The 24219-nt window shown below is 34.5% G+C and overlaps 1 protein-coding gene across 2 annotated transcripts in view; it reads right to left on the bottom strand.

Annotated features, from left to right (window-relative positions):
* The window catches only part of ANKRD26 (ankyrin repeat domain 26), a 77645-nt gene that overhangs the window by 40554 nt on the left and 12872 nt on the right, over positions 1–24219 (bottom strand). Inside the window, exons 8-16 of one of the 2 annotated variants that reach the window (XM_044679524.1) lie at positions 23431–23721; positions 22136–22212; positions 16809–17897; positions 14306–14541; positions 12742–12909; positions 10981–11014; positions 10280–10418; positions 6405–6618; positions 3012–3195 (exon numbers count right to left, since the gene is read on the bottom strand). In XM_044679524.1, the coding sequence (XP_044535459.1) occupies positions 3012–3195; positions 6405–6618; positions 10280–10418; positions 10981–11014; positions 12742–12909; positions 14306–14541; positions 16809–17897; positions 22136–22212; positions 23431–23721 (2432 nt within the window). The remainder of the gene's footprint in view (positions 1–3011; positions 3196–6404; positions 6619–10279; positions 10419–10980; positions 11015–12741; positions 12910–14305; positions 14542–16808; positions 17898–22135; positions 22213–23430; positions 23722–24219) is intronic. The other variant, XM_044679525.1, reaches the window with a different exon arrangement.

Genomic DNA, 24219 nt, shown 5'->3' with positions numbered 1-24219 from the left:
AGAGAATTATACATAACATTTCTCTACATAGGAATACAGATAATTAGATCTCACTGAGGCCCTTAAAAAGGCAAATTTAAAAATTATAAGTTTTCTTTCTTTCCCCTCTCTTTCTTATTTACCTTTTCATGTTTCTCTCGATTTTTGTGGTTGGATATCAAACTTTCCATTTAGCCCTGGTCTTTTCTGTGCAAATACCTGGAATTCTTCAATTTTGTTGAATGCCCATACTTTCCCCTGGAAATATATAGTCAATTTTGATGGGTAGTTGATCTGAGGTTGCAGGCCCAGCTCTCTTGCCTTTCTGAATATCGTATTCCAAGCCTTGCGATCTTTTAGTGTGGAGGCTGCCAGATCCTGTGTGATCCTGATTGGTGCTCCTTGATATTTGAATTGTTTCTTTCTGGCTTCTTGTAAGATTTTTTTCTTTTGCTTGGAAACTCTTGAATTTGGCAATTATATTTCTGGGTGTTTTCTTATCTGGGTCAAATGTCGCAGGTGTTCTATGAATCCTTTCAATGTCTATATTGCCCTCTTGTTGTAGGACTTCAGGGCAATTTTGCTGAATTATTTCTGTTAGTATGGAGTCCAGGTTTCTATTAATTTCTGGTTTTTCTGGAAGACCAATTATTCTCAAATTGTCTCTTCTAGGCCGGTTTTCTTGGTCTGTCACTCTCTCATTGAGATATTTCATGTTTCCTTCTATTTTTTTCAGTCTTTTGACTTTGTTTAATTTGTTCTTATTGTCTTGAGAGATCATTAGCTTCTAATTGCTCAATTCTAGCCTTTAGGGACTGCTTTTCAGCTATGATCTTTTGGTTTTCTTTTTCAATATGGTTCAATTTGCTTATCAGTTCATTTGATTTCTGAGCCTCACTTTCCAATTGCAAGATTCTACCTTTTAAACGGTTATTTTCTTGCCATATCTCTTCCATCTTCCTCAGAATCTCAGTTTTGAACTCTTCCATAGCTTGTGAGGAGTTTTCCTTATTTGAGGAGGGTCCGGATGCTTGTTTGTTTTTCTCCTCTGTTTGCTTTGGTTGTCTGGATTTTCTCTGTGTAAAAGTTGTCGAGTGTTAAAGACTTCTTTTTCTTGTTGTTAATCTTTCTCTTCTGAACTTCCTGATTCTGGGTAGCCATCATTAGCCCAGCAGCTTCTCAGGTTTATCCTCATGCTCAGGGTCTCTCTGCGGTCTTTTGGCTCCTGAGGTCTGAGTTCTGGTTTTTTCCAAGGTCAAGCCCCCTGGTGGACCCCCTTGCTTGATCCTCTGCTGGAGGTTTCTTTACAAGTCTCAGGGCGCTGCTTCCACAATCGTATACCCGTCTACGCTGGTTCCCCACTCAGGGTTTCAGAGCTTTAGCTTGTGGCTGTGTCTGCCTCCACCCATGCCTCCGCCCGCGTCTGCGTTTTGAGCCACATTCTGCGCCCTGTTTCCGCTCTCAGCAACCTGCTCCAGCTCTCAGATTTTGTGTGCGTTCGTTAGCTTTTTGGGGTCCTAAATCTTGCTGCTCTCAGGAACAGGCTCCGGAGCTGCCAATGACTCAATGAGTGCCCCAAACTTGCTGTATTTCTTTTTAACTGGCTTCAGCGCTATAGGTGTTGTGTGTGGAGGGGGAGGGGGTGGGGTGGTTGCTCAGCCCGCGATTTAGTGAGAGCTGTTTCACCCTTTTATAGCATGGAAATGCCTCAATTCCACGTACCTTCTACGCTGTGCCCTGTTGTGGGGTTCCTCCATTCGTCTGGACTTGTTTTTATGTCCCCTTAAGGAGTTTTGTGTGTTTTGGTCAGGAGAGGTTAAGAGCTGCTTCTTATTCTGCCACCATCTTAACCCGGAACTCCCAGTCATGCTTCTCTTAATGCAATCCAAAAATACATTTGCTTTTTGATTGCTAAATAACATTGATGACTTGAATTAAACTTAAAGTTCATTAAAATGCCTCTATCTTTCCAGACAAAATGCTATCTAATCATATTTCCCACAATTTATCCTTGTGAAAATAATTTTTTGTACTTAAGTGTAAGACTTTACATTCATTCTTATTGAGTTTCATATTATAAATACATTTAGTCCAGTACTCTGGCCTGATAAAACTTTGCCTTTCTCCCATGTAGAGCGGATTGGATAATCTTAATTTTAGAAGAGCTGAAGTTCCTAGAGAACAATAAACTTTCCTGAAAGACTAAAAGATGAGGTATAGTGGAATATAAGGGACAAAGAAGGGGACTGAATGTGTGATTTTATTGGTCTAGAGAATTCTCAGTTGAGGAACCTCCCTCTACCAATTTAGATTGTCACCTTTTCTGTAACCTTATAGTCTTAGAGAGTTGTCTGGAGTAGTGGGATCGAGTTTTGTGAGAAGCTTTTGGGGAGAGTTTGACACTTCTGGCTTGGAGTCAAGTAAAATGACTCATCCAAAGTCATACTAGTCAAGATTTATCAGTGGCAACATTTGAGCCCAGGTCTTCTTGGATTTGAGGACAATTCTATACTCTACAATTGACTGCTTTTCTACCGTGAGACACTTTAAAAAGAAAGTACTGAAGGGGCAGCTGGGTAGCTCAGTGGATTGAAAGTCAGACCTAGAGACGGGAGGTCCTAGGTTCAAATCTGGCCTCAGACACTTTCCAGCTGTGTGACCCTGGGCAAGTCACTTGAACCCCATTGCCTACCCTTACCACTCCTCTGCCTTGGAGCCAGTACACAGTATTGTCCTAAAGACAGAAGGTTAGGGTTTAAAAAAAAAAAAAAAAGAAAGTACTGCAACTTATCTTTTCCATGGCTATGTAGCCTGTCATTTTACATACAAATGCTTAAAAATTGAAACTTTCTTTATTAATTAATATATATTTATGAATGATTAAACTCAACTTAATTATGTTAGACATAAATACAACTGAACTTTTTTAGGATAAAAAAAGCTTTATAAGCATCCACATCCCCATTCCCTGTAAACTCATGAATATTTTTTAAAGAAAAGCTAGAAAGATTGATTTTTAAATTTCCATTTACCTGTTTCAAATTATTTCTTACTGTTCTAAGTTCTAGGTGGAGAGACCGAAGAGTGAGTTCAAGTTGCTGTTTTAGCTCCACTTCTTTAATATATTGTTTTTCTTTTCTTCTTAATTGCTCACTGATTTTTTTAAATAGCATTTCTGAATTCAATCGCTTTTCTTCCTCTTGTTTCAGTGTAAACCTAAAATCACAATTCAGTAGAAGTAAGGATTATAATGTTATTTAGGTATATTTATCTGGACATTTAAAGGAATAAAACATTAATTTGGGGGGGGCAGATTTATTTAGGGAGCTCACTGTCATGAAACTCACTCTATTGATAGAGATTGGTCATTGCTCTATAATTTAAAGCCTTATATAGTTGCCTGGGTCACACAGCTAGGATGTGTAAGAAATGAGACATGAACACATTTCTATATCCAGGTTACTTCAGGGTATTAACCTTTCTGTCAAAAAATGTATCATATAGTTCTTTATGTGCTTTGTCTTTCTTCATTCATTGGATAGAAATTCAACAATCTGGATACATAAATCAATTTTCTTTCTTTTTTGCTTTTATCTTTTTGAGTATGAATAATATGGACAAGACTTTTTAGCTTTCAAATGTTTACCACAGGACAAGAGGGAATGGCTTTTTTTTCAAAATTCCTGAGTTTTGATACATTTTAATGACTTTGGCAAAATATTTAGAAGGGCCTGTTGATAAAATTCCTGACCAAAATTTGGTGAGGAAATTATTTCTACATTTCTCACATCTATTTTCACCATTACTATTGAATCTTTAAATTTGACTTAATTCTTCATGCAAAAAATAATCGCAAGTTGTCTTGCTATATTTTGAAAATTCACTTAAAATTTTAACAGATTTAAGGGGACATAATGCAGTGAATTCTGTGAGGAAGAAATTGAAAATTTAATCTTCAAGATTCTTTTTTAACTTTTAAGATACATGCCATTAGTTCAGCACAGAACTCCTCCAGTCAGTTTGCTCTCACCATTGTTCTTAGGATTTGAACACTCTATTTCTGATGTAGACTGCCTCCTATCTGGGGCAAAATGACTGGTGAGTCAAAAAGTCTTGTCCATATTATTCATACTCAAAAAGATAATTCTCTCGACTGGCAATCACAATTTGAAGTGATTTACAGGAAAAACAAAAGAGAACAATCAACTTCCATTAATTTGTTAGGTTTATTACTTCTAATATTTCAGAAACGTACAGGATTCTTCTGTCTTTTTGAAGCCATGTTATTATGAACTTCACTTAGAAAATGGAAAATGGTGAGACAATTAAATTATTAAAATAAAAGAATGAAAATTGTTAACTCTAAATAATGTTGGTTTAGAATGATAGAGAATGATTCTGCTATTGCAAATAGAAAAGATTAGCTAAAAAGTTTTAGAAGTTTTGAAAGTGGCAGATAAATCATTGCAAAATGCTTCCTTAGGAAAGGTAAGAGAGTTTCTGAAGAATGGTATATAAGCTATTTGTGGATAAAGTCTCTCCTCCAATGAGTTGGTGACCGTTAGCAAACAAATGTTTATGAAGTGCTTTCTATGTGTGGGGTCCTGTGCTACTAAGCAGGGGAGGTACCAGGCTTGCTTTGAAGGAGCTTCCTTTCTAAATGGGGAAAACAACATGTAAATAGGTAGGTAAATACCAATTACTGATAGACAGAGTGGCTGCAAGGTAATCTCAGAAAAGAAGGCATGAGTAGATTATGGGAACTGAGAAAAGTCTCTTGAAGAAGGTATCTGGGCTATCTTTAGGGAATCTAAGAGGTAGATTTGAGGGGACAGAGTATTCCAGAGGCAAGGAGGACAGCCTTTGGGGCAAAAGAAGGGAGATGGGAAAGTCCATTTGGAGAACATCAGGTAGGCTAATACTGCTGGAACGCAGAGTCAGGGGAGAGAAGTGAAGAGTAAGAAACTGCAAGGGCAGGAAGCAGCCAGGTCATAAGGGCTTTTGAATGCCAGAGGAGGCTCTATTAGATCTGAGGGGTATAGGGAGCCACAAGAACTAAAAGATCAGGGGCAAAGAAATAGTAAGATGTTGCTTCAGAAAAACCACTTGGGTAGCTGGATGAAGAATGGATTGGTGTGTGGAAGGGCTTAAGGCAGAGAATGTGTTTAGAAGGCTATTGTCATAATCTAAGAGGCTGTGAGGGCCCAGGAAATGATGGTGTGGGCTATGTGAGGAGATAGAAATGAGAGATGTTAAAAAGGTAGAAACAACCATACGTGGCAACAGACTGAACAGGAGGAAGGACAAGGACATGCTTGAGGATCTTCTCAAGGTGGCAGGCCTGCGTGAATGAGAAGAAGGTGGTATCCCTGAGAGTAACAGGGACATTCAGAGGAGGGGAGAGCTCAGGAGGAAGATAATTCTGCCCTGGACATGGTAAGATCAAGATGCATGTTGGGCATCCAGTCTGAGAGGCCCCAAAGGCAATTAGTGATACAGGAATATAGCTCAAGAGAGAGGCAAGGGACGGACACCTTGACCTGGAATTCATCTCCAAAGGGAGGACAAGTGAAGCCAAGAAGAGCAGATGAGATCACCAAGAGAAACATTAGAGCTCATGAGATGGTAAGCTAAGCCCAACACAGCCTTTTTCTTATCTCCCTTAGAGCTTCATAAAGTGCTCTGCATATGGGCGGAGATGATTAAATTTGTTGAGGAATTTGAATAAACAAGTTTACTGTATATTAGTGATGGAAATTGCTTTTTAACCTCATTAAATATTCTTCTTCCTGCATTGTATAGTCCAGGCAAATTAGCCTTTTTAGGCCTCACACAAAATGCTGTTTTCTAACTCTATACCTAAGTCCTGGTTGTCTTCTATGCCTAGAATGTACTCCTGCTCCTCCCTCTCCTACCTTCTACCTCTTGGAATTCAATGTTTCTTTCAAAACTCTGCTTAAATAGCTCCTTCTACATGAAGGCTTTCCTGATTCCTTCCCCCAGCTGCTAGCACTTTCCTTTAAAAACAATGCTCCTGTTCACCTATCCACCTCAATTACTCTGGATTTATTGTATTTACATGTCATATTTTCAGATTGAGTATAAACTCCCTGAGGGCATTTCCTTTTTGTCTCTGTAGCCCCAGTGCCTAGAACAGTGCTTGGTCAGAAGATATTTGATAAATGCTTATTATTTGAAATACAATATATGTCCTTTAAAAAGTAACACCATGTAATGATAGTATAGTGGGCACTCAAACTAGAAATTATTCCAAATAGGAATACTCCACAGAATAAAAAGGATTAAGTAGGGCTCATTAAATTATTATTTTAAAGATGTGTCATTTTTGCTCTACAAACTTCAAATCCTCTTCCACAAAGCTCCAACGTAACAGAAAAGTTTTTGAGACTTTATAGGTTCCATACCTGAGGCTACAGAGTTCTCTGTCCCATTCAACTTTTTGATGTTCTAACTGGGATTTAATTTCTCTTGTTTCTGATAATTCTTCCTGTAGAACAGTAATCTTGTTTTCCAAACTCTTAACTTTTCCTGCAAGTAGTATACAACGTCCTTTTTTAAGTTCTAATGATCGTTCATATGTAAGAACTGCATCCTGAATTTTCAAAAGGCTAATAGAATCTGTATAGAGGAAACACAAGCAAATAAAATATTAATTTAAACATATTTAAGATAAAAATTATATTATCAACCAAGTAAAATTATATATTATATCCTAGCATTTAATATTAATAATAACTCATATTAATATAGCAAACACAGGCAGGCTTATAAAATCTATTCCTCATAACAACCCTGTAAAAAAGGTATCCTTATTTTGCACATTAAGAAACTGAAGCTATAAGTATTTTAAAATTCTAAAATGAGTATTTAAAATTTTTTAAAGTAGTAGTACACTTAGAATTCAGATACTCTGGCATTGATGAAATGGTATCCACATATAAATACTAAGGAATTTTGGGCAGCATACATCAAAGTATTATTTTGTGAATAGTTTACACATTGAATTTGAAATGAATCTACTTCCCATTGGACATTGTGGACAACTAAAAAGTACCTCTAAGTTATAAATTACTGTTTTAAAAAATATCTGAAACCTCAGAATTCTTCACAATATTAGAAAAATATTTGTGAAAAATAAACATTATAATTTGTATTCTGGGTAGGATAAATACAATTAACAAAGCAGATAATACATGTATTATCTATATATTATAAATATACAGAATTATTTTATAAATATCATAAATATGTCTTACCCACAATCATGTGTAAACACTGCTTGCTTTTCATAGAATTATAATATAAATCAGTATGAAGCATTCTTTTAAACTTTTTTTAATAATTTTTTTCTTTTTAAACACTTACCTTCTATCTTAGAATCAATACCGTGTATTGGATCGAAGGCAGAATAGTGGTAAGGGCTAGGCACTTTGAGTTAAGTGACTTGCCCCCAGTCACACATCTAGGAAGTGTCTGAGGCCAGATTTGAACCTAGGACTTCCCATCTCTAGGCCAGGTTCTCAATCTAGCTGCCCCCAATATGTAACATTCTTATAATAACCTCTATCTTCATTTATTCATTAGACAGACTTCTGCAAACTTTAATATATGAGACACCAAAGGAAAGTGAAAAAAAATCATCTGAGCATTAAGGAAAACAGCTGCCACAAAATCAGGTACTTTATTTTGCAGAGAAAGACATAACTAAATATACCTAATTCAAGGTTAGAAATGTGTGTTATATCAAGTTAAAGATTTAACATGTTGGATTATCTGGTTTCCCTTGACAACTTTCAATTCTTCATACATTTCAGGGTTTTTACAGAGGTGAAGCTGCAAAGCTTTGGGGGAAAACATAGATGCTTGAGGTAAACTTGCTGATGATAGTGGGTGGTAAAGGTGACAGTTAAGTGAAATTACAGGATCAAAGATTCAAAGTAAGAGAAGAAACTGAGACACAGAGAAGTCAAAGAAATTGTTGAGATTCTCACAGCTAGGAGGTGAATATAGCAGAATATGAACCTAAGTATACATGACATCATGTCACACTATCCTATATGCAATGCTGACAAAAAGAATTATAAAAATTAGCAGAAAAATTATGAAATTGTTCACATTTTTGGCACTTAATGTAATATTTTATCTTTTTATACCATTACATATAAAAACAATTTTTAACTGTAAATGTTTAACAGTCTTAAATCTTTAAGATTTAAGTTTTAAATCTTAAGTTCTAGATTCTCTCCCTTCTTCTCCCTCCCTGACATGGTAAGCGATTTGATAGAGATTATACATGTGCAATCATACAAAACATATTTCCATACTAGTGTTATTGAGAGAGCAAACAGAGTAAAAAATGCCACACACAAAAAAGTTAAAAACTATCAACAATTTGGAAATAGGTCTTGATCAATGACACATGTTATAACCAGTGGAAATGTGCGTCGGCCATGGGTGGGGGGAGTGCGGGGGGGTGAAGGGGAAAGGAGGAGCATGAATCATGTAACCATGTTAAAAACAAATATTAATAAATGTTTAAAAAAAAGAAAAAAAGAAAAAAATACTTTCTTTGATCTGCATTCAGACATCATCAATTTTCTTTGGATATGAATATTATTTTTCATCATGAGTCTTTTAGAAGTCTTGGATCACTGAATTGCTGAGAATAGTTAATTCTTTCATGGTTGATTATTATACAGTATTGCTGTTATTGTGTAAAATATTCTCCTGGTTCTTATCACTTCAATTTGCATCAGTTCATATAAGTATTTCAGGGATTTTCTGAAATCATCCTGGTTGTCATTACAATAGTATTCCAATATAATCATATGATTAACACAGCTAGTTCAGCCATTCCCCAGGTGGGGGCCATCCCTCCAGTTCCCAATTCTTTGCCACCACAAAAAGCTAGTATAAATATTTTTGTGCAAATAGATCTTTTCTCCTTCTGGTTATTCTTTTCATCAAAGAGATTACTGCCTGATATCTTTATGCATCTAGTTCTATCAATCTCTTTTGCTCAAACATCTTTAGTGGTTCTCTATTACCAACCAAGTAAGATTCATAAACCTTATTGTCACATTCAATATTAATAATAACTTACATTAATTAATATAGCAAACACAGGCTTACAAAATGTGTTCCCCACAACAGCCTTGTGAAGTATCTTTATTTTATGTACTAAGAAACTGAAACTCCAAATTTAAGTGGCCTGTCTATAGATACAAAGGTAGGCTGCCCTATAATTCTTTTTTTTTTTTTTTAACCCTTGTACTTCAGTGTATTGTCTCATAGGTGGAAGATTGGTAAGGGTGGGCAATGGGGGTCAAGTGACTTGCCCAGGGTCACACAGCTGGGAAGTGGCTGAGGCCGGGTTTGAACCTAGAACTTCCAGTTTCTAGGCCTGACTCTCAATCCACTGAGCTACCCAGCTGCCCCCCCCCCTATAATTCTTTAACACCGTCTTTCCAGATTTATTACTGCTATATTCTGTCCAGTAAAACTGGATTTCTCACTGTCTCTCATTTTCCTGCCTCTTTGCTCACACTTTCATGATTGAAATGCTCACTCTCTCCCCCTATACTCCCATGATCTACTCCTACTGAGTAAAGCACAACTTGTAAAGCACAACTCAAATGCTACATCCACAGTATATTGATTAGTCATTAATGTTCTCTCCTCCTTTGGACCTCATGTAGCAATCTGACTGAAATCAAATGTTTATGTAATTTTTTGTACTATTGTCATCTCTGTAAGCCATATTCCTCTAGGACAATGATGGACAAACTATGTCCTGCGGGCCAGATGCAGCCCCCTGAAATGAGTTCTATCCAGCTCTGTGGCATTATTCCTAATCTGATGAATACAATGAGTAGGATACAATACAATGAAACTTCAAAAGAGTTGCCTTAGAAACAGACTGACAGATGAGCATTTCCTTTCCTTTGGCCCCATCTCTGTCTCATCTACGTTTTGTGTGTTTGATACACAGTATGTGCTTAGTAAATTGTTGTTGAATTGAAATAAATAGAAGGTCATCCTTGATAACTTCTGTGGCTGAAATATCCATCACCAGGAAGCCAATGTAATCCTCTTCTGCTTGGCAAGGCTGACCAGAGATTAGCCTCCACTATCAGAGCCTCCAAGAACCCAAAGCCACCTCTATTCTATTATGGAACAGGACTTCAGTGATATCCTCTTATATATACACATATCTTTGGTTTCTATTTAATTGTTAATTAATGTAGGTCTTCTGTTGGGAAATTTAAAATATTCTTACCTTTACAATCAATACTAAGTTGTTCAATCAATAATATAATACTCTTATAGTTGGAGGGAGGCAAATCATCATCTAGTGTAGCTGTGTCTGAAGACTGAGTAAGGTCATCAAGATCATCTGCATCCATGTGTCCTTTGTCCTACAAAATACAGAGTAGTACTATAAATAATAAAAACTTTAAAAAATAACAATGGTCAATGTGGATATTAAGGTTCCTGCAGCACTTTACCTACATTATCTCCTAGTATCCTTAAGATAACCATGTGAGAGAGATAAGCATTTCTCTTAATTATTGCACAGATGAGGAAAGAGGCTAAGAGAGATGAGGTGATTTGTAGTATAATGTAGATGTGCCTGAGGAAGGATTCAAACTCAAGTTTTCTTGACTCTAACCACTATGCCACCAGCTGCCTATAAGCTGGACTTGTTTAGAAATCTCATGAAAAGTTATCAGTCACAATATTTATTAAGGATAATAAACAGTGTTCATTTTATTTATGGGGGAAAAGAAAGGCAAATCTAGCAATATACTTTTTTTCTTCAGTTCACAATGGACTCATTTTAGTAGAAGACAATTTCTAAAAGTATCTATTTTCAGATTAAATACTCCTATACTTTATAATGCAAAAAGAGTTCTATCTGTTCATTGAAGCATGCATTATTTTCCAACTCTATTATATTTCTGCTATTTTTTATAGTACCTTATTTGTTTCATTCAATGTTTCATTTCCAGGCCTAAAAGAAAAAAGATAATTCTTTTTAATATAAATGGTAAACAGACAAAATTCATATAAAGTGTGTTATCATTGCAATTGTTTAATACGTGCCAATTTGAAAATCATATACTTTTGTACATGGTTAAAACTAATCAGAGCAGATATAAATATAATAGTACTTAATCTCCTAACCATAACATAATATATTCTCATTTTCATCTCTTGAAAGGTTTTCAAAAGAAATAAAATAATATTTCTTAAGCAACATTTGAATTTCTTCACATCAATAAAAAGCTTGAGGATTATTTTCAAAATAAATCTATAAGCCAAAAAGTCTTAACTTGAGATATAATATGACTGATTTTTTTGTGTGACCTATTTTCTCCACTATAGCATAAGCTTCATGTGGTCAGAAACAATTTCTTCTTCACCTTTCTATTTTTCCCAAGAACTGACATGAGGCTCTTCACATTGAATGTGATTAATACTTTTTAAACAAGTCTCCCAGTCAGTATGAAAGGAATGGACATTAGTCTGCCAGGATGAGAAGCCATGATCTTCCCCTCTAGAAAGACTACTTATGTTGATGAGATCAGACAGATCCTCTGAAGTACTGAAGTATCAAGCTTAAATGTGATTAAATAGAATAATACATTTCAGAGATAAATTCTATTTAAGAATGGTTGGTTCTTTTTGGTATTTTTATAATAAAATGATATAGTAATATCAGAGACCTAATCAGAGAATCTCCTACAAATTAGAGGTGGAAAAAGCATTTGCAAGTAAACTCTCATTCTAGGTTAGGAAAATGAGTTCTGTTGCTTCCTCAGAGCTTAATCACCTACTACATGAACAGAAGTTAAATAGTGTACACTGTATACCCAAGCATATCCCCATATTTGTCTCCATCTCTGTTGCTAAGCAGTTCCATAAATATGACCTATTTCAAAAATGAAGACTGTTATGAAAATAGTAATAATAAACAGACTGTTCAGTATGGAATAGAAATATATTTCTTGAATGAATAATTATGGTTCCTATTTCTATAGCACTTTATGATATACAAAGAACTTTCCTTAAAACAATCCTTTAGATAATGCAAATATTATTGTGCCCATTTTACAATGTGTGATATGTCCCCTTAGGTGTCACTGCTAATGTCAATAGAGTATTGTGAAGCAGTGAAAAGGAGAGCCCGATATTGCCTCTTTTTACCCGTGTGACCTTAGGCAAACCACTACTCTTAGTCATTTTCCTTATCTCTAAGAGGAGGAGGCTGGCCAATATGATCCCCAAAGTGCCTTCTGGTTCTAAATCTAGGATGTAATCATAGAGTTGAAACATGAACCCTAATTTTCTGACTCCAACTCTGCTATTCCTTCTCCTATTGCCTAGGAATGGTGGAAACTACATTTCTGTTGACTGATAGCTGTCCTGTGTTCCATCACCACAATGAGGAAAAGGGAGTGCATTATCCCTGGTACTGTCTCATTACACTAGAGAAAAAAGAATTTCAGTTGCCAAAGAGTGGCAAGTAGTGTGGTGTGTATGTACAAGGGAGCCTGAGCCTGCTGTCTTCACTACAATAGCTAGCTACTGTGAATAGTTGGCTACAGTGAAAGTGCTATTATTTATATATGTCTCAACCATCTGAACAAAGAATAAACAGGACATCAAAGCTTCTACAACTACAGAAAGTGCACATTGCTATTATTTTTTCCATGAGAAAATACAGTAGTGTTTTACCTTCCTTTATGATGATCTTCACTTATACTGCTGTCATCATGAACTTGGAGTAGGATACTAGTTAAGGAATTCACCTTTTCACATGATGAAGTAATACCAGGATCCTCTGAAATCCACTTATCACTTGGAGGCTTTTTGACATATTTCAGATTCATGGCAGAATCATTGCTGGGGAAAAAAAAATTTCATTGTTCCTTATTGAAAACTGACAAGAAAACAATGGAGTAAATTAAGTGAAAAAACATGGGGGAAGTTAATTTTCTTCCCTTTATAATACATACTACACATTGCTTCCAGACTAACCTTCCTTAAATAAGATTTTATTCCTGTCATTCTCCAGGTCATAAACCTTTAATGGCTCCCTCCTTTTGCAATGCATCAAATCTGAACTGCCTACCTATAAAGTCCCTTCATATTGAGGCCTTACTTATTAATCCAACATTCTCATATCTAAAACAATCTACACTTTCTCCTTTACGTGCCTCTTCAGACAACAGTACAAAATGTGAGTGTAAAATATCTGTGAATTTTGATAGAAGGCAGGCTTTCTGTGTGTCTTTGAAGACATGATGTGTGAGACCAGGCACTGAGGTAGGGAAAGACACGTCTTCAGTGTCTCTCACATAAATTATGCTCTTATAAATATTGCCATGAATTTACATAATTTTGCTCTTAACATTAATTCACTATCCTACAATGTGCTTATTTGCTGCTATTGTTAAATTATTTGACATCAAAGGAATGAAAGTGAATTTGGACTTGGTTTTCTAAGTTCCCTATTTTCTAAATGTCAGTCTAGAACACTCCCAGATTCAGACTCTGAATTGACTTGGATCATCAGTCTTCACCAGAAATGTGAATCCTCTTGACTATTCCTGTCAGGTTGTCATTTATCCTCCTTTGGTCTTATGATATCTTGGGTGGGGCAGCAGGTGGCAGTAACTGGCTTTTTGTCTTCCTCATCCTGTCTAGAACCCAAATGACCACTAAGAGAGCCTTAGGGAGCAAGTGCTACCTGGCCCTTCTCCTTTTTAATTCTCCCAACCTGGGAGAACACTGAACTCTTCTGTCCTCAGTTCAACCCTTTTAAAGAGAAGCAGGAAAACCCCTTCCAATTTTATACTCTGCTTTCCCATGGTTCTTTTTTGTTTTGCTTGCCCTCAGGTGTGAGATTTTTGAGAATCTAAGGTGTCTGACTTTTTTTATTTTATTTGTATCCTTAGTGTCTTTTTTATTTGTATCCTTAGTGTGTAGCACAGTGCTTGGCACCTGTTAAGCACTTAAATTCATTCATTATTAAATACTTCTATGATGGGGAACTTTCTACTTACTAAGACAACTCATCTAATTTTTTGGGTAGCTATAAGCACCTTTTAATATCTCATTAGGACTTATTATTTATAAATTTTCACATTATCTTGCTTTCCTCCTTGCAATCTTATATTGTTTATTATTGTGGATCTGAACAAACACTGCCTTCCTCCTTCAATGGGTACTGATGTAAGAGTTCCAGAATGGAACAGATTAAATGCAAAAGAGAAGTTAAATATTTTGATGGGCTTACCCCTCTAAAAGGTGATGCACAGGTGCTGAACTTTCCTTGGAATTAGAAATGCTCATTTTTGGAATTTCATCCCCAAGAATTTTATTCTCCTCATCTTTGCCATCCTGACTGTCCTTCACATTAGATACCAGCTGATTGTCCTTGTCAACCATCTTATTTCTAGTTAATTTTTCATCACTTCTTTCCTCCGATGTTTCCATTTCACTGTGTAGATGCTTTTTTTTTTCCTTTTCAACCTAAAAGGAAAGCTTAGTACTTATTATAATTATCATTTTATTGAAAAAATATTTATGTGCTCACTTAGGGACAAATATTAGACCTGTGATTTAACTAATACTCACAGCTCCTAGAAAAATACCAGCACTACCAGTGCTGGTCACAGCACCTTTCTGGCTACTTCTAGTTGTAGAGTTGCCTAGAACACTGAAATGTTCAATGACTTGCTTATTAAATGAGAAGCAGGACTTGAAACTAAGCCTTTCTGTATCCTTTACACCTTTTGCTGCCTCTCATGTTCTTATTTTTCACATATTGAAATACATATCTAACTGTCCATATTATTCTCAATTATTTATTTTTATTTTGGAAACAAACGTTTTTAATAATGTTTTTATGTTTTGTTCAAAAGAAAAATTTACTCACAACTTTCAAAATAGTGGCTTGATTTCTACACCTCATTCTTTTTCATGCTGTTCTGCCATTTCCCCCCTTTAATTAGCAGACAGAGGCAAAGTCATAAAATGGCACATTCAGATTCATTTTCTGCCTTTTCTCCCTTGACCCCAAATGGAACAGATTAAACCAAGCTGAGGATTGAAATAATTACATTTCTCTGTTTTCTACCACCTGCTGGGTGTTTCCCATCCCATGTCTCACTTCTCATTCCTTATTTCATAGTTCAGGGAGTAGTAAAGTCTGAACATAGTCACTGAAACATGGGATCAACACTAATAACACAGGAAATTAAACAGAATGAGATTTAGGCATTGCTCCTGCTACACTGGAAAATCACTGCTGTTCACTGTGCACATTCACACAAACAACCTTTTTAGAGGCAGAAGAAATATTAATCTAAGGTTATCATTTTATAGATGATGATCTTGAAGCATAGATATATTAAGTTAACTGGTCAAACTCATACATACTTTTTTATAAACCAGTAGCAGAATCTGGTACATTGGGTGAGGGTCTCCACATATGATTCAGAACATACACTAAGAATGAAAATGCATTATTAAATACTTTAAAAATATTAGGGAGGGTAGCACTGGGCGTGCTCTGAGAAGCTTCAGGCTTAAGTATCAACTTGGCAATTTCCTAGTCATAAAACCTAGAGCAATTGAGCTACAGTTTCCTTGTCTGTAAACATGAGTCACACTTACTTTCTAGGAGAGTTATGACAATTAAGTGAGATTGTATCTACAATGTATTTTTGTAATTTGGGTTATGAAAAATATTTCAATGATGTAGAGAGCTCCAAATGAAGAAACTCCCTCCATAAATGCAGATTATCCCCTGGTAATCAAGAGCTGCCTGGTTGGGTAAATTGACTTGCCCACGGTAACAGCTAAGTATGTGTCAGAAGCAGGACTTGAACCCAGGTCTAACTGAATGAGTTTGGCTCTCTGTTCTCTATACTCTGTTTTATCTTAAGTTTGTACTGTAAAAATATAATGGCTATGAAGCCATGTGAATGTACAAATAAACCAAGAAACGTTGGCCATGTGATTCAACTTCTTTGAGCCTAAACTTTTCTCATTCATAAGATAATGGTTTTGACTGGAAGACTCCCAATGCCCCTTCTAAAATCTAAAATTCACTAATTAAATGAATTGTGTTAATCTGATAATATCTAAAGCCAGTCAATAGTTTGAAAAATATTAATTCATTTAGCAAAAATAAGTTTTGTTTCATTTTGAAATGAAAACAAATTGAATAAAATTAATTATTTTAGTAAAGTCAATAAAGGTGAATATAGAGGATCACAATGAAAGTATTAGTCTAATCAGGTGGATTTCTTAGAACTTTCTTAATGTTGGTGTGTATTTTCAGTATGTTAAGGCATAACATCTTACACCTGGCTAATAAAAATACCCATAGAAGCAAAATTCTTTTGATTCTTTTAAATATTATAAGGACTTGCAAAAAAGAGAACCTGAAGTCATTCCATTACTCTTAGGCCTATGCCCCAATTATCTTTTGGCTTATCCTTATTCTTTTGGCAACATATAGTCTAATAATCTAATATGCATGTCTGCTTTTGATAGTTTCTTATTTATATATGTTAAATATTTTGGAATCTGATAGAGTAACTTACATAATCAAAATAAGGATGATTAAAAAAGGCTTTCTATGAATTTTCTTTAATTCAATTTTAAATATATCTTTTATAAATAGCAAATATTTGAACATAGTGTTTTCATAGTGTTAAAAGTCAATTATATAAAATTACTAAAGAAAAAAGAAAAAGAAATAGAATTAGAGTGGCAAGAGGTGAATCTACCTCTTTTTGTAGTTGTATTTTTTCTTTCTCCAAAGCCAGGAACTCTACTTTCAACATTCCTAACTCATTTTTAAATCTTTGCATATCTTGCTTTAATTCTTTATCCAGGTCCATTTTTGGTATTTTGTCACTAGATAGAAGGGATTGTCTCCAGTGTCTTAGCTCGTTTGTAGAGTTATCACTATCGACTAGATTCTGGAATAAGTTTTCTGTTAGTTTGGTTTTCTCATTAAATTTTGTTGTAGTGGTAAGTTTATCTTGGATGATTGGTTTCATATCATGAGATCCAGTAAGCTGGTCACCAAAATGGCTTCCTAGACCACTTGGATCTAGCAAATGTTCTGAATTTGATCTCAAATTTATGATATTTCTGTCCAAACTTCCTTCCATTTGCATACCAAATGCTCCATCTTCCTTAATTTCATTCATAACTATTCTTGAGCTGGCTATTTTTATATTTTCTACATCATAAGTAATATCCTCTTCATTTACATTGCAAGTATATATAGTTTCTGAATTATTTTCATTCTGACAGAGTTGGTTGCTACTTTTTGAGCATATATTAAAAGGTGACTGATGAACTTGTTCTTCGAAAGTGAGATTTAAATGCTGAAAAATGCCATTTTCTGGATTGTCTTCCCTTTCTTCAGGAAACGATTGAACTCCTACATCAAGAGAGCCTCCAGATTCCTCATTTCCCATATTATCACATGAGTTATTTGTCAAATTTGAGGATACTTTCTGTAATGGTTTTGATTTGTCTTCTAAACCATTTTGTAGTTCCTCTGTAGGCTGATGGGCAGTTTTGTTCTTTGTAGAAATTTCACCAAATACCTGTTTTAACTCAGTTGTAATGATTTTAAAATTCTTTTTGACTTCCATTTTCTCCTTTTCAACCCACATTTTTTCATATTTTTCTTCCCAATTTGGGTCTGCATCTAAATGCATGTCCTCACTGTTGGATTCTTCAAGGAGTTCTGGTCCTTGAAACAATGTTTTCAGATGTAAAACTGGAAAACTAAGTGGCTTAAATTGTTTCTTAGATGCCGTTTGTTCTGAGGTATTGGCTGTTTCTAAAATAATTTCTTCCTTGGGTAATGAAATATGGACAAAGAAAAATTAAAGAATAAAAATAATTAAAATTAATCTTTTAAGCTTAACTTCTTAGTCACAAATAATTGTGTTTCAAAGAAATATTAAAAATTACTTACTTTCCCTAGATAATGCTATAAACCCTAAATAATACAACAAATAAGATTTCAAAATGAGTTTTATCCAGAGTTTTCTGGATTAGGGTAAATGTAATATTATGTATACTATATTCCTAAAGGAAAAAAAAGAAACAATTTCCCAATTCATGTCATAATTTTTTTGGCCTCTAGTACAATACTTTTCAAAATAGTTTAAAAAGAAATGACATTTCTAAATGGCCAAACCTATAATATAGATATGTTCTGCTTAATGAAAAAGCAAACAAATAAAAGATAAAATTGGGATGAGGTAGAAATACTCCGCTACTTTTAATTAAGAATTTTTCTGCATTTATCTGTTTGCCTATTGCTTACTTTTAAATTTCTTCAAATTGAAGGTCAATTATAAGATAAAAATAGCAACTCTGAATTATGACAGAAAGTCTTTGGAAAACTAAACTGTAACTTAAAACAACTGTATTATCGTGAGATACAACTGTATAGACTATTTGCTTTGGAGTTGGTACATACCACTTTCTATTTTACTAACTGGAAGGTAGGAACTGGCAAAATAAAGGAAGTGTTTTTTGTATATAATTCAGAATAAGGAATAAGAAATGATTACAATATATAACTTGGGTCCATCAGCAGATTAATGTATGTTATGGGGTAGAAAGTGACTATTTCAAAATAGCCAAGTGTAGGAATAGGTTAGGGATAGTCTGGTTTTCTGGGGTTAGTAGGAAGAAGGGAATTTTGAGATAAGCTCTGGGAAAGGACTCTGGGTAAGAAAGGAATTGTGGGTCTACAACTGAAAAATAACTGAACTTCACTTCCTTCTTGGATTTTGACCAAGTGAGAGGGAGATTTTGTCTCTCTGTTTACAAAGGCTATTTCCTTTCTTTTCCTACACAAGCAAGACTTGATTGATCTCAAAACAAGTATGAATCCTGGATCCCAGTCTAAAAAAAAGATTCTCCAAATGTTCAGATATACTGGGATAATACTTCTGTTATTAGTTTGTATAAGATAAAACCAGTATTTTCTACATACAAGTATTTTTTATTAGTGCATGTAATGTTTACATGACAGAATTGCATTCTATCATTTATAAGCTACCAAAATAAACCACTTAAAATTACCTATTATCATTTCCTCAAAATTTGGACATCTTAAAATTCATAATTTAAATAAGATGGCAACATTTGTTTTATTGGTTTTCATTATATTCCAAATTCATAGATCTACCAAATTTGTAAGTTGGATGGAAACTAGTTCATTATTTCTGGACAGAAATTCCATATACAATATTTCTAATAAACCAACAGGCAGTCTCCAGTTTGAACTATCATAAGGCATATATCACCTTCTAGAGCAATTATATTCTTTACTGTTCTATTAATTAATGATAGTTATTTTCTTTTATGAACACAGGTAAAGTGATAGAATTATTTCATGCAACAGTAAGGTCTCAAAAGGTTTCTAGAACATAATTATGTTCTATTATGTCATAGCCATTCCTTGAGCTGAAACCCATGAAAGCTAAGAGTATATTCAGTTAATTGACTTATTGATGACTGTGATGCTATTTGGGGAATATGGAGATTAAAGTTCTAAAAACAATAAATGAGGATAAATTATATAGTAACAAAATTTTGAATTTTATGAAATAACACTGAAAAAGTAATTTTAATAGTTGTTTGTAGGGCAATAAAAGTGATCAAAGCTGTGTGTGCCAGGAGGGCTCAAGTTAAGAATTGGAATTTGGGACTAGAAAGATTCTATGGGAGGGGAAGAATACAACCTGATTTGTCTTTCATCCCACTCCTTTCCTCCTGCCTGTGTAAGGTATGCCAGATAAGTGAAATGTGATAGAAAGACTCTGAAGATGAGATTCTAATTTGTATAGAACATCTCAAATATGGGTTTTAAAACTCCTCAAATACTGGAAGAATAAACTGAGATGTTACCTCTAGAAATATAAAAAATGAAAGATTTAAATTATATGAATATGCTGCTCTCCCTGACAATATCCTATGTGATGCCTGGAGGGGGGGTGGAGCTGGGACATTTGTGGATGGAATTTATGATGTAGATAAGAAAAGTAGGTTAAACATATAGAAGATTTGTGATTTCATTTGCATAACATCTCCTTTTTATATATAGAAATTCTTGTTTTGTTTGGCTTTGTAAACCATTTGGAATAATGAGAAGAAAAGAAAATTCTGTTAGGAAGACATTGCCAGGAGGCTCTAGAACATGGGGATTCCTGACACTGCTATCAGTTATTTCACGTTCTATGATTATGGTGTGTATTTCAAAGCCTATTTGTACATTGGACTAAAAAATCTGTCTTAGATGTTTGAGTAACTATATTTTATCAAGGAGTTGTCACACAACTAGAGAAGGATAAATGTTGTTGATTCCTGGTAAATTCTAGCCTGAATTATCAAAGTATTAATTTGTATATACTTCCAAAAATGGTTCTAAGGGGAGATAATTAAGAATTTATATGAATTCATTAAAAACAAGTTATGCTAGACATCTCGTAAATACCCTTTTTTGAATTAATGGACAAGAGAATGTAAGATTACATTCAAGGAATGTCATAGGCACAGTGTGTATAAATCTCAACAAATATATGAAAAAATTTCTCACAAAATTTTTGTGTACTAACTGGAAAAATGTGTACTGTATTAAAGGGAAGTTAGGTAGGTTTAGAACATCTTTGTTGGGAAGAATTAAGGAACACATCCAATCTAGAGGACATTTGGTAACTTTATTCTTAAATAAAATAAAAATAAAAGTTTATCATCAAATTTGTAGATGGCATTGAACTGGGGGAGACTGTTGATAAACTGTCACAGAACTGAGATTCCAAAAGATCTTTATGAGTTAGAACAATGTGCTGGTGCTAATACTTAATGAAAAAAAAAAAAGTAAAATCCTGGATTTAGATAAAAACAACAACAACAAAAAAACAACTGTATATGTATACAATGGGGGAGAGTTTTTTTCATAGAAGTTCATGAGAGAAGGACCTAGAAGTGTTTGTTAGTGGGCCATAAGCAGTATGATATGGTTATCAAAAGGACTAGCTAGTGTCAGGTTTGTCTGAAGTAAAAGTAGTACAGCAGGGGGCAGCTGGGTAGCTCAGTGGATTGAGAGCCAGGCCTAGAGACAGGAGGTCCTAGGTTCAAATCCAGCCTCAGACACTTCCCAGCTGTGTGACCCTAGGCAAGTCACTTGACCCCCATTGCCTACCCTTACCAATCTTCTACCTATAAAAAAGTCAATACACAGAAGTTAAGGGTTTAAAATTTAAAAAAAAAAAAAAAAAGTAGTACAGCATCCTTAGTGAGAAATAACACTAGTCTACAAAATTTAAAATTATTATACTTAAATAGGACACTGGAAAACTACAGTGCCTTTAGAAGAACTAAAAGAGGCCTTAGAAATCATCTATGATTCATATCAGTCATATCTTAGGAAGGTATGCTAAGCAACTAGGAGTGTCTAGTTTTTAGGAAAGGAGATTAACGGGATGCTGAAATAATCATCAAATATTTAGAAGGTGATAATATAGAAAAAGGGCATGATTTGTTCAGCTTGATTCTTTTAAGTCAGAATTGAGAGCCCTGGGCACACATGATAGGAAGGTAAATTATAGATCCACCTAAGCAAAACATCTCCAAGAATTAGAGCTTTTTAATTATATACTTGGCTGCTACATTTAGGGTGCAAGTTTTCAGTCATAGAAGGTCTTCAACTACTTTGTAGGGATATGGCAGTCAGGGTTACTTATTTGGGTTAAATGTAGACTATATAATCTTTGATCTTCAATGCAAATATTTTAGGTGATTTTTAATGCTAAATATTAAGATTTTAATACATTGGCAGAACTCAGTAAACTTGTATAAAGTGAGAGACATTAACAGATATTGACATTCCAGATTATTATTTTGCCACTGGTGACATTAATAATTTTAGCCTACACAGGCTAAAAAAAGAGATCCAAGTTTAAAAGAAATCTAAAAAATAAAAGAATCTAAATTCTGAAAAGCTTCCAATAAAAATAGCTAAAAGGCACTTTTACTGAAATGAAAAATCAGAAATTTCAATATTATTTTTACATACCTCTTCCTGGTCACTTTTATCAAAATTTTCTTGGCTTTCCTCTGATGATCCTTTAAATTCCAATTCTTGTGTTAAATCTATATTAATATTTAAGTAAAAATTTATTTTATTTAGAATTACTTTGCTTATTTGAATGAAATCCCCCCACTAAAATTAATGACAATTATTACAGTTATAATTTATCTATTGCAATCATTTAAAATAAGATATAAAATAATTTAATTTTACTAATTATACATTTAAGCTGATTATTCTACAATCTCAATCTACTGATATATTTTAAGTTTCTTGTGAAATATTCCTTACCTACCAAACAAAAGGAAACTTTTAAGAGAGATTTATGCATTTAATCAAGCTGAAACTATTATGTTTGAAAATTAAAGGGGGCAGTGAAGTGGACAAAGAGCCAGGCTTGGACAAACGGAAGTCTTGGGTTGAAATATGGCATCAGATATTTCCTAGCTATGTATCCCTGGGCTGACGTCACTTAACCTATCCTCCCTCCCCCCCCCCCCCGGCCCTTCTGCCCCAGAACCAATAGGATTGATTGCAAGATGGCAGGAAGGGTTTTTTAAACAAAACAAAGAAATCATACAAAAAAAATGAAAGTAAACTGAATTTGATAGTATGATAATAGCATTCCATTTAAACCAATTATGTCATGGAAGCAATTACTAGGAAACAACAAATAACTAGATACTCTGTATTGGTTCCAAGGCAGAAGGGTGGTAAGGGCTAGGCAATGGGAGTTAAGTGACTTGCCCAGGGTCACACAGCTGGGATGTGTCTGAGGCCAGATTTGAACTTAGGACCTTCCATCTCTAGGCCTGGCTCTCAATCCACTGAGCTACCCAGCTGCCCTCTCCTCTTAAGGAAAGTTAAATTAATTATATTTATCTTAGGGGAAGAGAGCTAAAATATAATCTAAAATGAAAAATAATTCACATGTGGATTTTATATGTGAATGTAAAAGTCCAACGATTTTAAAATTTGAAAACAAAAAAATAATGAAATAAGAAATCACAATTATACAGAAGATTAATTCAGAACACAAGCCCAAACTGTCCCCTCTTTCAATGTTTGTGGATCATGTTGCACTGATTAGAGGAGAAAATCCAAACACTTGTTAAAAAGTTACCTGCCAGTTTTTAGGTCACATAAGAGGAGTAAAAACATTGTTATCCAATGACTTTATCATTTATCTTTATCATCTATAATAATATTGATATGTAATAAATTGAGCAAATAATCTACCTATAGAAAATTCAGAATACTAACTATGTGCTTTTTATTACCTTTTTTACTTTCCTCTTTTTCTAGAAGTAGCTGTGGTTCACACTGCTTCTGTGAGACTGTTTTGTCTACTAGAATCACAACACTAAATTTAGGCTCAGGCCCAGTTTCTTGTACAGCTGCAGCTGTTTCATCTTCTTTTAAAGGAAGCTTTCCAAACTCTGTGGATCCTGACTGATTTTTTGTCAATGGCATTGATTTGCAAAGATAATTCCCATCAAAATTCAAATCCTTGGAATTTCTATAAATCACATTTTTCTGAGAAGTACTAGGAGAATCCCAATTGGAAACATCTGAAAAGGTAATGCTAGTACATCAGTTTATCTACCAGGCACATTATTTCTTTAATTTTTTTCACAGGATTGTCATTCAAATTACCACCTAGTTTTAAGGCTTTATTTTGTTTACTTATATAGCCTGTAATTTTTATCTCTTAGGTGAAATGAAGAAAATAACTGTTTTCTTTCATTTATTCAGACTATCTTTTTTTTAAGTTTATGAGCACTACTGATCTCTTTACATCTCCTTCCTGTGTAGTCCCTTGTATTCTCCTCAAGCTATTGTCCAATCTCTCCCCCTTTCTTTTCACTGTCTAATTATGAGTGTTGTTGTTATTCATTTCTCAGAAATTTTGATCTGGCTTTGCACCTAACACTCTACTGAAATTGCTTACTCTATATTTCTGATACTAAAACTGCTAAAATTGACAGTCTTTTCTGGGTCTTTATTTTTCTTGACCGTACAGGGCCTCAGACACTTTTGACCACTGGTGCTTCATGGTTAATCTCTTT

This window comes from Gracilinanus agilis, chromosome 5 (assembly GCF_016433145.1).
Source record: "Gracilinanus agilis isolate LMUSP501 chromosome 5, AgileGrace, whole genome shotgun sequence".
Lineage (NCBI taxonomy): Eukaryota > Metazoa > Chordata > Mammalia > Didelphimorphia > Didelphidae > Gracilinanus > Gracilinanus agilis.
This window is presented reverse-complemented; position numbering and strand designations above follow the sequence as displayed.